Source organism: Merops nubicus, unplaced genomic scaffold, assembly GCF_000691845.1.
Source record: "Merops nubicus isolate BGI_N331 unplaced genomic scaffold, ASM69184v1 scaffold8699, whole genome shotgun sequence".
Taxonomy (NCBI): domain Eukaryota; kingdom Metazoa; phylum Chordata; class Aves; order Coraciiformes; family Meropidae; genus Merops; species Merops nubicus.
In genome coordinates, this window is record NW_008630126.1 from 65,430 (window position 1) to 83,781 (window position 18,352).

The 18,352-nt window shown below is 35.8% G+C and overlaps 1 protein-coding gene across 1 annotated transcript in view; it reads left to right on the forward strand.

Annotated features, from left to right (window-relative positions):
* Window positions 1-517: 517 nt before the first annotated feature.
* SLIT2 (slit homolog 2 (Drosophila)) overlaps window positions 518-18,352 on the forward strand; it is a gene marked incomplete at both ends in the record, with an annotated part of 103,056 nt that continues 85,221 nt past the window's right edge. Inside the window, 4 exons of the mRNA XM_008947161.1 lie at window positions 518-589; window positions 11,287-11,358; window positions 15,407-15,478; window positions 18,289-18,345. Coding sequence (XP_008945409.1) covers window positions 518-589; window positions 11,287-11,358; window positions 15,407-15,478; window positions 18,289-18,345 — 273 coding nt within the window. The remainder of the gene's footprint in view (window positions 590-11,286; window positions 11,359-15,406; window positions 15,479-18,288; window positions 18,346-18,352) is intronic.

The window sequence follows — 18,352 nt, forward strand, 5'->3', positions numbered from 1 at the left end:
GCAGGAAGTTTTTTAATGCCTTCTTTTAAAATATATGGCGCTTGGCACTGAAACAAAATTCAGAAATACATTGATCTCATATGTTGCACAGCCTTATAGTTGTTTCACAACAGCTCACTGCCTGTTCTTTTGCGGGTTTTCAGTCTTGCATAAAGATAAACACACTACCAAACATTTGAAGTCATGGGTTTGGAATGGATTGAAAAGTGAATTAACTCAGTTAAAAATTAAATCATTTTGACCTTCATTTTTAAATTATGTAATGCTTCTGCTTTTTCTCTGGCATATATATTGTTGTTTTGTAAAGGAGTTACTTAGTGCAACACAGAAAATAATTTGACTATTAATGCTGCTTCTTTTTCTTCGATTAAAAATCAATTACAGTAATAAAATAAGCTTCATTGGGAACATTGACAGAAATGTAATGTCTGAAATTATTTTCTTATATGTTCTTTTTGTTATACACAGAAATATGTATGACATGTTTAAAATTTAATTTATTTGTTCTTTTTCTTAGTGATCTTAGTGAAAATCAGATTCAAGCAATACCAAGAAAGGCATTCCGAGGAGCAGTAGACATAAAGAATCTGTAAGTATTTTCCTCCTTCTTGTATATATTCTGATGATAATGATTTGTCAATAGAGTGTCCTTGTGTTGTATCAGATATCTTTTTCCTAAGCACTTTTATAGCTGCTTAAGGAATCTCTGCATAAAACTAACACATAGAATTTGTTTTGGTAAAATACTTTAACATACCTTAAGCATGCTAAAACTTCCCTATATGAAATCTAAAAACATTTAAATGGCACTGAATGCAACAAGGCATTGTAACTCTTTGTTTATGGTAACCTTAGTTTAATATTTGAATATCAGGCTGTTTAAAACATTTTATTGATTCATGTGAAAAAAATAATTTTGCCTTGGTTCTAAGTTTATCTTTTTTGCTTATAAAAAATAAAGAGAGAAAAATCATGCTATTATCTAGTTTTACTAGCATATATTTTTGTATTTGTGTGACTACTTCTCTTACAGTTTTCTTCTCTGGCAAAATAATTCTTTTCTAAAAGAGAGGTATTCAGTTTACTGGAGATAGTGACCCTGAAGTTCTTGGGCAGGTTTTGAATGGTTAGAGCTTATAAATGTGGCAATATGTGAGTTTCAAGACAAAGCATAGCGGTCACTTTTCGACTTTCTGTTTAGAGTGGTACATGAGTTTAGTGGACTGAAAGAGCTGAAGGATCTGAAGCATGTGAGGAACTAGAATAGTAGGAAATGTCAGGTCATGCACTCAAAATCTGTAACCCTTGCTGTAAGCTGAGGCTTTATCATTTATAAACAACCAACAAAAAGGGAGGACATAGACTGTGGAGCTGCCAGTGTGGTATAGCTGTGAAAAAATATAATTACTATCTTATGTGGCATCAATAATAAAAAGGGAAGTAGTAGGACACTAGATGAGGTTTTAATGTAATTTGTAGTTAAATACTTTTGAGCAACTGAAGTTAAAATAAAGATGAACCTTCTAGCTGTACTACTTGGAAAACAGAGTGCTCTGTGATTACAAAGAAGGTGATGGGATGATGTATCCCCAGTAGGAGGGAACTGGAGAGGAAGTTTTTCTGTCTTCCTGTGGTGGAGCGTGCTTCATTCTGCTGCCTGCAGCACTGCACAGAAATTGGTTAGGAGCTCATATTTTCAAAATTTTAGCAGAATGCCCAAGATTTTTGCCCACTTGATAGGATATTTAGAAATTTTGTGGGCTTTTCATTTAACCATGTTTGTGATATGTTTCTTCCCTGCAATTCTTTTACCACATCTCAGTGGAAAAACAATTATGTTCAAAAACATGCAAATGCTTCTCAAAGTAGCTTTGTTACTTAGTTTGATTGACCTTTTATGGGTTTCCTATCATTACTAGTGGTCTAAAAGAGGCTTGGCTATGAGGAGAACCCTGGATTTTTCTACATGGTCTTTCATATTTGAAAGTTGCTACAGCAAGAAATTTTGGCAATAAAAATAACAGGATTACTGAGCATTTTCTAGTGACAGGGCAGTATTTTAAAATGTAATAACTATACTTATATATTATGAGATAGTTCCAGTCAGAAACTGAATTAGGATGCCAATCTTTAGCTGAGATAATATTTACGTCTTAGTGTGTATTTTTAAGGTAAAGATCCTGAATTATGTCTAAAACTAGCATAAAGTGGTAGATTCGCCCTTTAGAACCTTTCTCTTTTGGGAGATGATTAAAATAAAATTTATAAAGGCCACAGCATCACCATAAAGTCCAAATCATATCTGTGGCATACAGTTTATTGTGATATACTGTAAGTATCTTCTTTATTAGTAGTCTCAAGAAGAAAAAGGGACCCTGGCGGTATTTAAAAGATGTGTATATGTGGCACTTAGGGACAAGGTTTAATGGTGGACTTGGCAGTGTTAGGTTTATGGTTGGCTTCGATTAGTTTAAAGGTCTTTTCCAACTTAAGGGATTTTATGCAGGAATTTAGCATCTATTGGGTGATTAAGCTAAGGTCCAGGAACCAAATATTTGTATATACTTACAGAGAACTCTCATAAACAGAATTCAGTATTTGTTCTAATTTCAGCATTTCTTCTGTAATTGCCCAGTAGTTGAGCATGATGTTAAAGATGTTAACCAAATATATGGAAGAGGCAGGTGAATGTACGGAGTAAAGAAGCGTGTATTAGAGCATCTTGTAAATTTAATATTTGCTTTGTATAACAATATTCATTGCAACAATTCCATTATCAGTTACAGACAATTTTTCTTTAAATGCAGTGATTGATAACCATCCCATACAGTAGCTCTAGTGAGCTGTTTCAAAGCCAATTAACAAATCTCACAGAACTTGACCTGATTAGACTCACCATTTTCTCACTCCCCCTAAATACTTCCCCATCCAAATCAGGAGTTCGAATATTTTCAGAAACATCTTGTATGTTATTCTAGTCTTTGCAGAGTAAATATGAATTAGATGTTAACTCAGATTATCTGAAGGAAATTGCTTCCTTTAAGGTTGATGATACCACTGTGACCTTTTGATTTCCTGCTAATGTGTTAGCTCTAGAGTCGTCTTGATATTTCTCAGAAGAAGCTGTCTAGTTTCCATAAAATGTCGCCATGATATTTCCTTTCCGGACATCTTAATAATGTTCACTGTATAGATTCTGTAGGAGATAAAATCAAATTGGGTAAGGCATCATGAGACTTGACAATGCAGGCAACTTGCCACACCCTTATAGTAAAAAGAATAAAAACCACTGAGAAACCATCAGACCCCACAAAACTACTTTAATAATATCTGGAATTTTCCTTTTTCCAACTTGTTTCTTGCTTCTCGTCTTATAACTGAGAAGAGTGAGGCTCTGTCTGTCCTCTCCCTTTGGGCAGTTGTAGGCAGCAAAAAGATAACCCTTAGCCCGCTTCTTAGGTCTGACTAAATGCAGTTCTTGCAGAATGTCCCCAAATGTTACCAACGCTTCTTAATGCATCCCAGGAGACCATTGGCCTTCTTGGCCACAAGAGCATACTGCTGGCTCATGGTTAACCTGTTTTCCACCAGGACCCCCAAGTCCTTCTCTGTGGAGCTGCTTCCCAGCAGGTCAGCCCCTAACTTATATTGGTGCATGGGGTTACTCCTTCCTAGGTGCATGACCCTGCACTTGCCTTTGTTGAATTTCATGAGATTACTCTCCACCTAACTCTCCAGCCAACTCTCCAGCCTGTCCAGGTCTCACTGAATGGCAGCACAGCCTTCTGGTGTGTCAGTCACTCCTCTCAGTTTTCTGCCATCATCAAACTTGCTGAGCGTATATGCTATCCCTTTGTCCAGGTCATTGATGAAGGTATTGAAAAAGGCCAGAGCCAGTACTGACCCCTGGGGAACAACACTAGCTACAGGCTTCCAACTAGACTCTACACTGCTGATCACAACCCTCTGAACTCTGTCATTCATCCAGTTCTCAATCCACCTTGCTGTCCACTCACATAACCCACACTTCCTAATGTAACCTATGAGGATCTTATGGGAGACCATAAAAAAGACCATAAAAACTGGCTGGATGGCCAAGCCCAGAGAGTTGTAGTGAATGGAGTTAAATCCAGTTGTCAACCGGTCATAAGCAGTGTCCCTCAGGGTTCAGTTTTGGGACTGGGCTTGTTTAATGTCTTTATCAATGACCTGGATGAGAGAATCAAGTGCATCCTCAGTAAATATGCAGGTGACACAAAATTAAGTGGGAGTGTCAATCTACTGGAGCGTAGTAAGGCTCTGCAGAGGGATCTGGACAGGCTGGGGCAATGGGCTGAGGTCAGTTGTATGAGGTGTAACAAGGCCAAGTGACGGGTCCTGCACTTGGGTCACAACAACCCCAGGCAATGCTCCAGGCTTGGGGAGGAGTGGCTGGAAAGTGTATGGCAGAAAAGGACCTGGGGGTGTTGGTGGATAGCCAACTGAACATGAGCCAGCAGCGTGCCCAGGTGGCCAAGAAGGCCAACAGCATCCTGGCCTGTATCAGAAACGGTGTGACCAGCAGGAGCAGGGAGGTGATCATGCCCATATACTTGGTACTGGTGAGACTGCACCTTGAGTACTGTGTCTAGTTTAGGGCACCATGGTATAAGAAGGACATGGAGGTGCTGGAGCGTGTCCAGAGAAGGGCAACGAGGCTGGTGAGAGGTCTGGAAAACATGGTGAGGACTGGCTGAGGGAACTGGGGTTGTTTAGTCTGGAGAATAGGAGACTGAGAGGAGACCTTATTGCTCTCTACGACTACCTAAAAGGAGGCTGTAGTGAGGCTGGTGTTGGTCTCTTCTCCCAAGTGACTGATGACAGAATGAAAAGAAATGGCCTCAAGCTGCACCAGGGGAGATTTTGATTGGATATTAGGAAGCATTTCTTCATGGAGAGAGTGGTCAGGCACTGGAACAGGCTGCTCAGGGAGGTGGTGGAGTCATTGTCCCTGAAGGTGTTTAAAAACCGAGTAGATGTAGCACTTGAGGCTATGGTCTAATGGTTAGGAAAATGCTGGGACGAAGGTTGGACTTGATGATCCTAGAGGTCCTTTCCAACCATAGTGATTCTAAGATAACATTTTCATTGTATCTCCTGCAAGCATCTTGTGCCCATTTTTTCCTGTGATGGTCTAGCCTTACTTTTGACTGCTCTCTTCTTTGGTGTTTTTCGGCTCATTTGGTTCCATTTTTTTCTCAGCAAGTGTGGGACATGATAGCTGTCACCCCAAGAATAAATGCTGCAAGGCAATGTAGTAACGTCACATATTAAATTTGCTGCAAAAATTGAGAAGTAGTGAAGACAGACACCAGCATCCAATCATAACCCTTCCCATTACAGTAATCTTTGTCCAAAACCTTGATTAGTATTACTTGGTGTTATCCTGATGCCTCTTTTATGGGGATTGTGAAAGAATTAAAACTGGCATTGTCACTAAACACATAACTGAATTTTGTGTTGATCTCTGTTGGCAACGATTGAACTACTTTGAAGTTCAATTTTATTAGCTGTTGAGAAATACAGACTTCTGCTGAAGACATTCTAGGTACTGATTTCTGCTCAGATCATGCACAAAATTCCACTGCAACTGGAAGTATATTTATCTACTCATCTGTACAAGTGCTGATCCAAATGTATAGTTTGTCTAAGACATGCTTTAATAGTTTAGAATTGACATATTTCTGATTCTTGTTCTTACTGGGTATCTTAATTCAAATACTAGCCTACTCCACCACCTGCATTTTGGGTGTACATCAAGAAGGATTTTCACAGGATGTTAGTGAAATATATTCAGTGTATACTGAAGACTTTTGTTAAAGTCAAAAATAGTTCAGAAGGAATGAAGAAAAAAATAGGTACGTTTTTCTAGTGGCTTCTAAAACTTGTCAAACAGGTCAGTGACCTTGTGGCCTTTGGGAAAAATAGTTGTTCTGAGTGTTTCAATAAACAGCATTTCAAAGAATTTCAATATTATTTTTAAAGTTGTTATTTCCATTACGGACTACCTTCCTAAAGTTTGGCCTGCTGAAAACAGTTTGGTTTTTATGAACAAACTCATTTGTGAAAGGTTAAAGTCAATTATGTTTTTAAATCAAGCAGAGTAGTTGGCTTTGAGGATGAGTTCTAAATCAGAAATTTCTGAATGTGAATTGAGAACTTCCTTGCAAGACTTTTTTTGGCCACTGTAAACCACTGAGAAAAAGCTTAAAATATGTAGAGTAAAAAAATCTATCTGAAATTGGTATTTATTTGAGTGACAATAAACGTTAGATGAGTAAAACCTAGGTAGCTGAATTGGGTGTGGAATTCAGTGTAATTTCAACTGCTAATTAAGTGCCAGTACTTATGCAAACTTTTATGCAGTTTCCTGTAGATTTTCTTGTGATAATACAAAGCAAATTGAGGTAGAAGATTATTTTGAACTGAGTTGATAAACTGTTGTAGTAAGACTTGGGTTCAGTTTTATCTTGAAATTTTATTCAGCTATGTCAATGTCAATTGTTGAGAATAAGTTGGTTTTGAGGATTTTAATTTTAAAGAAAACTGGTTTATGCTTATGTTAAGTGTTGAAGTCTCATGGAAAAGTTAGTTAGACTACCAGGAGCCTTTAGGCCCTTTGTATTTACAATAGTTTAGAAAGTAAGGCTGTGTCTGCTTTAAAAAACAGGGAGATGTTTGTTTGTATGTAGTGTAACTATGTAGAAAAGGTTCTACAGGTACAGCTTTTCTAACTAATGTTTAAAGAAATCACTCTATCATAACTTTCATAGGATATGTGCATAATATGGCTTCAATACTAGAAAAGGAATATATTTGCTCCTCAGGTTTTAATAGCTTGTCATCTAATTCCTGAATTGTATTGTTTCTGAGAAGTCATACTGATGTGACAGTGTCTTTGCATCACATAACTTACAGATTGTTCATTCTGTGTTCATCCTTCTTTTCACGGCGTTCTTCTGTTTTATTTTGACTCGTTTTTATTTTGCTTTTGAAAGATAATTGTGGGTTTAGCCAAGTGGAGTGCAATACAATTTTTTTGGGATGGAGCATTTGAACTATAGATGTGTGCTCCCTTTCTTCTAGTTTATTCAGCAAATATGCCTGATTTGGAAGTATTGCAATTCTTGCTTTTTTATTTGCATTAGAATAAAAAGTTTAATCTTTTGCTACATTGTGTGTATTAGGAGAAAAATTATTCATTCAAAATGTTTTACAGGGAAAATTTAGCAAAGAACAAAATGAACTATATTAGCAAAATAAATGGCAAGTAGAAAAAAACTTCGAAATGAAAGAATAATCACAATAAATGGTAACAGTCATGAGTAACAAGCATTTTGCTAAATTTGATAAAAACTTACAATAAATTCTTACATGATTTTGTTACATCTTTCTTGGCTAATGCCCCTCAAATTATTGATTCCTCTTGAAACTGAAATTGAGAAGGGAATTGAGAAATAGGAAACATAACTCAGTTCTGTTGTAAAAAATACAAGCAGACATTAAAACCAGTGACTGTTCCCAAAAATTGTATTGCAGTGATAAATATCATGCATTCTGTTCTTTTCCCAAGGAAATATTTTAATGATATGAATCCAGTGTACAATGTGCTAAAACTTGAAACATTTTCTAAATGTTTAACTGGGGAGGCAGCTACTGTAGGGATCTAGAAAGGCTTCTGGCTTTTTCTGATGACTTCTTAAACAATGTTTACCATTAAATTGATACATGAGGAGAATGTTAGCATTTCTGCACAAAGGACAAGAAGGTAAAGATGCACAGTGCCTCTCTTACATGGGACCACAAAGTGTCCTCAGGCTGTGAAGAACATGAGTAAAGCAGACAGATTGACTGAAATTGTCCCAGTTTTCAACATGGCCTCTAGGAATACGTAAAAGTTTTCTCTGTCAGAGTCAGATAACATTTTTTTTTTCTGTGTGAGAGTAGTAGCTTTCAAATGTATGCAACATCTTCTGTTACTCATTAAATACTCTTCATGTGGGATAACAAGGTTTATTTCTACATAGTTATCAATACATGATTGACAAAAGGGAAGAAAATATTAGTTAGCAACATGTTTCTACAGTGTAAGATATATCAGCAAAAGCAATAAATAAAAAAAAATTAGTGCAGACATTCTCTTTAGCTGAATGTTTTTTATTTAGTTTTCACTAGTTCTTACAGGTGAACTCACATAAACAATTTAAGTAGCAGTAGTTTATTAAGTATATGAAATACCAAGTAATGCTGCAGATATAGGTGCAAAGCCTAATGAATTCTCTGCAACAACAGAAAGATTTTGCATGTGACAGCCATTTGGCATTTCATGAGCTTCACAGGAATGTCACTGTTAGAGGTGATCAGCTGCTTACTGGAAGCAGGGATGGAAAGGAATAGTGACTTTCCAAAGCAATGGAGAGAGAGAGAGCTCCCACATAGGAAAGACAAGACAGAACATGGAGATGGGCTGGTTGGGAAGATGATAAAGAGAGACTGAGGAGAGAGGAAGGATGAGGATGGGCCAGAGTTGCTGGTCCATGTCTAGTCAGCTTCTGTTCTCAGGATGTTTTAACAATTTGAAAACAAGTTAAGAAACTCATGGGGAAATAAACGCTTTCTAAAATGGCATTAGGTTTATTAGTATGCCCAGTATCTTAGTAGTGAGAAAAGTTTTGCTACGGTATTGTAGATTTTTATGTATGGTCTTTAGAAGTCATTATTATCATTATTATTACAATAAAACATAAAACCAGAGAAGTATGTGCTTTTGTTCTTTAGTATTCTTGCTTATACTCACACAACTTGCTATCAGGAACCAGTCTTACCTAAAAAAAATCAGACTGCTTCAGTGTGTCTGTTAGAGGGGCATCATAAATAAAGTTGTGAAATACTGTCTTAACTTCCTGTTTGAATTATATATGCAGTGGATATATTTACCTTAACACAAATACCAGAAATTGCTATTCAAGCAAGGGACAAAGTCTTCAAAGTCATGTATGTTTCATAGCTTAAAAGTATATATCATGCCAGTTATTCTTTATGGTGTGTGTCTGATTATTTTCTATCATGGTCATAAGTGAAGGAAGAGCATCAAACCCATAAAAACACTAGTATGTTTCAAAGAGAATAACTTATAAAGCTAGGAAATGTTTATTCTCTCCCTCCTGCAAAATTTCCTTTCCCAAAACTAAATCCAACTAATTATTTTAATGCAAACAAAGTAATATTTCTGGGAAGATTTGAATGAAAGCAACTCACCCTTCACTAAGGTAGTGGTCATGGTGAGTCATGAAAGGAAGAAGTCCAAAAGTTTTCAGGTGCACCACAACTGCTGCCAGTCTAGTGGAAGAAATCTGCCTTTCAGTTTGTGTAGGACAAGATTTGCTCAAGTGCTTTCTCTACTGGTAAAGGATTTTCCTTTGTGTATAATATGGATGATTTAGAAGAAGCTGTGTCAGCACTGATTTATACATTGACAGCTAAGGATAATAAGATATGGGCAAACATACAGCTCACCCTTTTACAGATTAACCTGCAGACTGCATTAGGCAAATTTGATGGCATTAAAAGATTTTTCCAATTTGTCTGGAAACAATTTCTCTTTTGTATTGTGTCAAGGGTAACATTTCATGCCATTGTACTAATTTAAATAGCTTTGATAAATTGTTCAGGAGGTTAGAGAATTGTACTGTGTATATATTTTACCACTTTAAAGTAAAAAGGCTATTAGCTTAATTGTTAAATGAAATTCATTAGTAAAAATTGAAGGAGCTTGAGAAAGTAGACTTAAATAATCCAACACTGCAGCACTGGTGCTGTAACATTGCACCAAAGTGATTAAAGATCATATTCAGGAAATGATAGTTTGCATTTAGCTTTTAGCATACAGAAACAGACACTGTTACAGTTATGACAATATTTTATTCTGGTGTAGTAGTAATTCAGATGAAAAATGTGGATGAAACTAGAAGAACTTTATAGAAGTTGCTACATTACATTCAACAGTGGGTGTGATGATTTATTAATAAAGTAAAATGTTGTCATAGATTCAGAAGAATCACAGAAAATGCTTTGGTAAAAACCTCATTAGCCCTGCTAGCTAATATATAATTGAATACAGAAGGGCAGAGTTCATTTGTATTTTGTTCATTTTCTTAGTATTGTTCATACACATTTAACTCATATATATTATCTGACACTGACAAGTTACTGGCTTGGAGAAGATCTTCTGGTTGTTTAAAGGAAGGTTGTATCATCTTTGCTTTGCAAGCCATGCCCTGAAGTGCGTGAGATGTGTGGCAGTATTTATAGGAAAAGCTTTTTTCAGGGGAGAAACTGGGATATTTTTTTTAATTTGCATGGTTGTTAATTCTAGCAGGCTTTTTAAATTGGGCTGTAGGTACTGTATCAATGTTTTGAATTGGAAAGGTAATAATATTCTTCAGAGAAATGAATATAAATTTTTCATAACTTAATACTTAAAGATTAATAATGTATGGGATGGATTGCTGAGTTTTATGTCCAGAATTCAAGTGCTCTGTTACAACATCCTTTCTGCATGTAATCACAGAGAGCACAAAGTACGTAGAAAACCCGAAGGTTACAGCAGAAATACTAGTTTCATTTGGAGCAGAATTCAAAGAGATAAGCAAGTATATAAATACCTTGGACGCTATTATTTCCACGTATAGAAATATTTTAGAAGGTAATTATTCTAAATCCTCCCGCACCTTCCAGACGGTCCAGGCATGCAGGCATGCAGAGAGACCCTAAAAGTGGTGTCTCTCACTGGTCCCTGCCGCCGTGGGTAGAATTAACATGCAGCTGGGCTGCTCTGATAAATGGATTCTGTTAGGTCACCGAGGGGATGCGTGTGACATTAAGTGATTTACCGTCCTTTACCTTAATGAAATTGTTTCAGCAAGATGACGCTGAGAGCTTTTAATGGATAGCTTTTCTTGATGTAATGAAATTGCATTTCTTTGGCATTTAATATAAGGCACAGTTATTATTTACTGGAGCTTTCCCGGCGCTGCCGTTTGGCGCAGACAGTTGAGAACAAAAAGGGATTTCTGTGGCAGCATCCAGGCCAGCACGCCGTGTGACAGTCTCCAGCCTAGGAGCGGATTTGGGAGAGCGTTTCAGCGAGCGTGGCCTAGCTCTGCTGGCCCTCCAGGAGACTTTCTTTGCACCTTGCGCTGCCAACGCTCCTCTCCCTTACAAATACCTTCCTAATCTGTTTCACAGGCAACTGGATTACAACCAGATCAGCTGTATTGAAGATGGAGCGTTCAGGGCTCTGCGCGACCTGGAAGTGCTGTAAGTATTCCTCCTATCTCTTACTTATAGCGAGAGCTCCGTGTCTGGGGACTACTAATGTAGAGGCTTATCTATGAGCTGCAGCCTGCTGTCAGGATGGTCTAGTGAAAAGATGTCTTAAAATAATCCACTGCAATGTGCTATAAAATGGTAAAAAGATGTGGAGAGGCAGAGATACTCCTTCACTCTGCCAGACAGCCATTAAGCACAATTTTTATTTTTATTTTTTTTTTAAACATAAAGCAGATGGCAGATACTGCGAGGAAAGAATACTTTTCCTTTTAAAATGGGGAGGGCAGTATTAATGAATCCAATAAATTTTGTAAATTATCCATCACTGTTGAAGTGCTAAACATTTTCAGGATTGCCTTTGTTGTATACTCTGACACGAATTTGATCTTTCAGACTCTGTTTGAGGAACAATGTACTATATATATATATTTGACTATCTGGATGTTTTCAAGGAGGCACTTTTCTGTTAGACACTACTGTTATGTGTTAAGATGTTCATCATGTCCACATTATTTTTTATCTAACATTTCAAATCTTATGTATACAATGTAAATATGAAGAAAAATATATTTTTTTATGTCACTGAAGGTAAGTATGGTAATACTCATTTGCTTACTTTTTCTCACTTTCTTAAAGTGGCCATCACTGAGGGTAAAGGTAACAAAATTATCATCAGTGACCCCTGACCTGAAAATAGTTACTGTAATTAGCAAACTGCCTCAGTTCCCAAAGAATCTGAGGCACAGGGCACATTCCTGAAATATTTGCTCTTTCAGCCAAAGTGATACATTTTTATTGGGCTTTCTACATTAAGAGAGTTGAAAGACTTTTGTGTATCAGTGAGTTACTTCATGTTAGTTTGAATCACACTTGGTAAATCATAACAACTTGAGAGGGATGTGGGAAGCAGTTTATTGTTCTGTTTTGTTTAGCTGTTTTAAAATTCTGAAATGAAGAAGCTTCTCTGGCAAGAGATAGTGTCTATATGTCCAAAAAACTAAAAATATCCTAGGTGCTGGTGATAAAGTTTTTTGTTATCAAGCAAGAGTTGGTCTTACTTAGGAGTGAGTACATCTGACAGCTAAATCAGTTTGGTTTGTTTGTTTGTTTGTTTTCTTATTTTGTAATCACAGAATAACAAGCCTATTGTTAACTTTCTGGTATAAAGCCATGTAAAATGTACTGCAAGTTCAAGATTACATTTAATTGCGAAGTTGATGAATTGTTGATTGTCTGTCAGTAAACCTGGTGTTCTGTGAGATTTTTATCTTTGAGATTCATATATGTGACAGAGTAACTTTTCCAGTGATGGCTTAATCAGGTTGTTATGGTTTTTAATATAAGCCTTTCTTAACAAGTGAAAGTGTTAAATGAATATTAAAAAAAAAAAAAGAAAGGAAAAAACCCACCCATTTTCTTCTTTTTTTAATGCTTGCCATTTTTACTGTTCTAAAATGGTAATCCTTGCCCGTTGAAGTCAGTGGCAAAATTTTCACATTGATTTTCAATGAATGCAAAAAAGGGGAAAAAAAAAAAAAGTTAAAATAATAGTCTGCTGAAAAAGTAGGTAGTTTGAATCTTGTGAATAAATATACATAGACTATTAGCATTTTACAAATTTACAACTAAATGTTCACTATCTTGAATTCTGTTATGTGGTAAGCAACGATGTAAAGATTAAGTTTTTCAAAACATCAAAATAGATAATGAAGCAGTACTGAAGATTTTATATCTAATTCAGCTTTCTTTCCATTATGGCTTAAACAATGAAGGACACGTAGATCGGATCATACTTTATATACACTGAGTGGCAAATAAGACTACATGTTTTCATTTGGAGTTGATTATTCTATCTAAGCAAAGAATGTTCATGTTATTCCAAACTGCAATTTTATATTAAAGCTTTTAATATGCTGTAATCCTGTTTAGTGACAGTTTAAAATGTTTACCAAAGTAACAGGTCTTTTATATTGGTTAAATAATTGCAGAATTGTAGAGTCTGTTAAAGATACAATATCAACCTGAAATCAGAGCAATTCTGAAAGATGAAATCAACTATAGATATAATCCACCCTGTGAATTTCTGTGAAGTTTTATTTTTGATTTTTCTCTCTCTCTCTTTTTTTTGTTTTGTTTTGTTTTGTTTTGAGAAAATATGCTGTACTAGGGAATCAGGCTATGGGAAATATATAGCACTGTCATATGAAAAAAAATAAAGCATCTAAGAAATGAAAAAATGTCTTTCAGTCATCACAATCTTTGCAATAATATGTAACACTTAGGTAAAAGCATTGAGCCAACTTTTTAAAAATTATATCTCTGTAATGAAATCAAGCATTTTTGTCATTAGATAGAAATAGTTACGAAGATGATTACATATCCCTTACGTATCCCTTATGTATCCCTTACATCCTGGTACTCTTCTGCACCCATGCAAAAAAAAATGGCTCATGCATAGAAAACAGCAAGGCAAACATCAAATATCTGAAATTGAAAATCAAAATATTTGTAGATACACCATCTTGAAACAGCTAACATCTATGGAAATATGGCCTGATTGCCGTTCCCTTCACTGAAAAGATATGATTTTAAAGACTTCTAAGAAGTTATGCAAGATGAACCATGGGGAGCTGTCATTTACCATGTGGCCATTGTAAGAAAATCCTCCCAAGATTTACTGACTGTCATTTATTCCTTAAAACACCTTTTGTGGATATACTCACCTGGCCAATTTTTTTTTTTTTTCCATTTTTGTTCTATTTTAAAAAATGCCCTGATTCTCCCTTTTTCTTCTTCTTTTCTTTATTCTTCTCTTCGTTGATGTACCCCTAAGAGCACACAGGGTAGATCTCTTATACACAGTGAAGAAAACATTTAGGACATGGAATGAGTAAGCACACATGGGTAAAATACAGCATGTTGCACCAGTAATTAATTGCTTGGTTAATGTGGAGATATATAGTCTCGTCCTGTTTGAAGTGCTGTGAATATACCTTTCTGTGTTTCATGATCAGACAGTACTCTAAAAATTTATTTAAAATGAGCCCAAATTACACTTTGTGGGTTTTTTTGAAAAAAGAAGGAAGGTAAAAGTAAACCACTTTTTGTTTCAAAAGAGAAAAAAGTTTTGGTCACTGGGAATTATTTTTATCAATGCTGTAGTTATGTGTCTAAATCCCAGAGCGCATTCTCCATTCTCCTGGAATGAGTAATCTCTACATCAAAACTGTAAATTCTATTGCTTATTTCCTTGTTCTGGAGTCAAGCTTGTTTACATTTTATTTGCAGCTTAAAGAAAATTTTTAACTGCAGGATTGTATATAAAGTTTCATCTTTAAAAACTATGCTTACTGAGTATAACGTGTCTTGTGCCAACAATTGGCTAAGATTTGTTCCTAGTTCCTAACTCAAATTCCAGGAACCTTGTCTAAAATTTAAATCATTAGTTTGCTAAAGTAGTAAAATTCCTGACTCTCTCCATTGTAAATCAGAAACGTGGTTCCTTCCACAGCTGTTCATGCAGCTTTGGATCATCGATAGCAACTCTGTTCTGTATAAAACCTAATTGCAACCTAGAGTTAATATTTTCCTAAAATACTTGAAAAAAATGGCAGCTCTTGTACTTGTGTCTTCTGTCAAAAAATATGAACTCTCAGAAGTTAGAAAGAGAAAACAGAGTCCTAGAGTCAAGGCATTTTCTCCAAGAATTCTCTTTTTTACATCAGGATGACAAGCTCAGCTTCAATGTCATAGATGTTCTCAACACTGGTGCAGGTTGTGTTTGAGTGAGTCATAGGTTATGGGTCCTCAAATTACTTAGGATCATTAATGGAAAGGTGAAACCAAAGTGTTTTATCAGGGTTTGAACAGGAGAGAAAAGTATATCTAAAAGCTTGGACATTTGTCCTGGTACTTGTCCCAGCGCACCACGATCATCCTTTTTTTAAAAGTGTAGTAAGTGTGACATAACTGTAGCCTGTTAATATTATTTATTTTATTTATATTTATTATTAATAAAGTCTTCTTGACTTTGCAGCACTCTCAACAATAACAACATCACTCGACTGTCCGTGGCAAGTTTCAACCATATGCCCAAGCTCAGAACATTGTAAGTAGTTCTACAGGTTCTGGCTGCCATTTTTATAAATCCAGTATATAATTTTTACCTCTATGAAGGATTGTCAGTGGTCTATAAATGCGTATACAGGCAAAGAAGGCATAAGCTTAATTTAAAAAGTACTGAGGTGTTATGAGGTTGACAAGTGAAGTCTATATGTGCATGTATGTCAGCGAATTCTGAAAGGCAAAGCTAACAAGTGACCCCAAAGCTGATGCTTGGGGCTCAGGAGAGAAAAAAGCATTTGCATCCTTTTCCATAATTTTTTTTTTTTTTAGGATGTGGGATGAATAAGTCTATGAAGATGGTTCCATGGCTTTCTGTGACTGAATACAGCACAATGGAAAACCCAACTGGGTTTTCCATTGTGCTGTATTCAGTCACAGAAAAGCTTCACCATAAAACAAAAAAGATGAGGGCGGAGGGGATTCTCTTTTATATGCTACAGCTGTATAGAGAAAAAAAAAAAGATGTTTTTTTAAAGTCAAAAATTTGTTTTACTTTGAGCTATTGAATGGGTCACATTTCATTTAGGAACATGGAAGAATCTTTGATTGTCTGTCAGATGTGATAAATGGGAAATCTTTATGCTTTTATTACTGTACTGCTAGCAGACCTAATTAAACTAAACTGGCTCTCCAACATTCTTTGTAACATAAAATTACAACATCATCCGGTAGTGCTATTATAATTAAAGTTGTGTCAGCATTTGCAATAAGGTCCCCATTTTTAGAGGTTATGACTTTCACAGAAGAACACTTCAGGCTTCTAAAACAAAACACAGTGAAAAGAGTGTGTATTCAAGGGATACAGTGTGGGGTTATTTCTTCTGCATTTTTGTACTGAACTAAGAATAAGTGTGTATTGTGCTGAGTGGGAAAACCAGAATTTATCAAGGTTTAGACTCCCAAGACTCTCTTTCAGACAGATTTTTCAGTGAAGCAGCAGTCAAAAATTAATGGGATGTTTCTATCAGTGTTCAAGAGTAGCTCATACTGTTAAAGAACTTTACAAGGAGCCTGTCCACTTTCTTTTATGCATGTTGGGTTGCGTAACTGTTTTGAAATCAGTAGGGCTATTTACGTGAGTTAACATACCATTCATAACTGAAAAAACTTCACGCAGGTAAGTAGTTCTGTTGATTTCATAACAGAATTGTAACTATTCTTGCTTGGCCCAATATGAGGGTACATAAATATTGCTGACAATGGGCTTTTGGTGGCCTTGGTTATATTTTTAAAATAGAATTTCATTCTGTTCTTTCAGGTCCGAGACTTGAAAACATGAATGTGTCTGTACCTCTTTCAAACCTTCAAAACCTGTTTATATTCTGAACCACAAATTACAGTACCAGATCAAGTTAGCAATATTTTTACTTTTTTTTTTTTTGTGGGATATTTGATATATTGAAAATTTATTTTATAAATAAAGGAAGGTGGACACACAGAGTTTTAGATTATAGCTGTGACATCTCATTTGCAGTCAGAATATGCTTATATAACCATATTGATTTCATCAGCATTAGTTCTGATTTGCAATGGTGTTCTTACCTACAGCTGGCCACAGATTGTACTGAATGAGTATGCTGTATTGTGAGCTGTATTTGCAAAGTACCCACTCAAGAATTAGTACAGGAAAATACACCGCCTTTAATTTCTAGTAATTTAAGGGGGGAAAAATAGTGAGTTAGTTTAAAATATTTTGATTTTGTTGCTTTACATGTTTATTTTTTTTAACAGATTAATTAGACCCCTTGTCTAAATTCTGATTTACTTGCACTTCTTTTCCAGTTATTTAGTTAGGATTGAGCAGCACATCAGCTGAAAAAGGACCAAAATGTCATTACTCTGTTATGAGGGATTCTGAGTAAGGATTTGATTTATAGCTGTGGACATCCTTTTCTGTAGTTTGAGAAAATGTAAGAGCCAGAAGAAAGTAATTTACTTAATTTAGTGAATACATTTGTCTGGTATTTTATCAATGGCAAAGTGCTTTTTGCCACTTGGCAAGGAGCCATGGTCTTCTGTCGGACCCTGCCAACAGAGAGGGGACTTACTTAATTCCATTGCTTGCTGCCATTTGGTCTTTTAATTTCAAGCATTGCTTAGAACGTAGGTCTCTAGAAGCCAAAAGCAGCTAATCCCCTTTTCTGTGATTAAACAAAAAGAAAGGAAATCAGAAAAGGGATGTGAAAGAAGGTGGTTTATATTGAGTTATTACTCTTTCTTGTTCAGTAGAAAATGAATGTGACCTGTTAAAGGGATTTTGCAGGCTGTTTCTATAGAGACTAATAATGGCCAGACTTACAGATATATCTAATTGGAAACCAAATCTTCTATTAACTTCTTTTTTTTTTTTTTTTTTTTTTTTTCTTTTTCTGACAGTATATTATCAATATAGAGCAATTTACTTGGGACATTTTTATCTTATCCACTAGTTGTACAGATCTGAACTAAAGGGTCCCCCAGCAGTTTTCAACCTCTTGCATATTTACTTTTTTTCTTTTAGACAAGAGAAAAAAACTGAAGATAGGTTACTTTATTAGGAAGCCTTCTTTTTTCATCCAATTAATTAGACCACAAATAAAAAGTAATTTTGCTGCTTGTGTACTTGTGTTTTTTAGCAATTAACTCCCAGACTGTCAATAAAAGATGTGAAAACTTGATTCCTCATTAACTTTTAAAATTAATAAACTAGCATAGCTGCTTGTTGAAGGGGAGGGGAGAAGGGCTGGGCAAACTGGTTGCTTTTCTGTTTGTGCTTCCTCATTTACAAGTATTGCCGTGTTTGTCTCCACGCAGTCGTCTTCACTCCAACAACCTCTACTGTGACTGCCACCTGGCCTGGCTGTCCGACTGGCTGGGG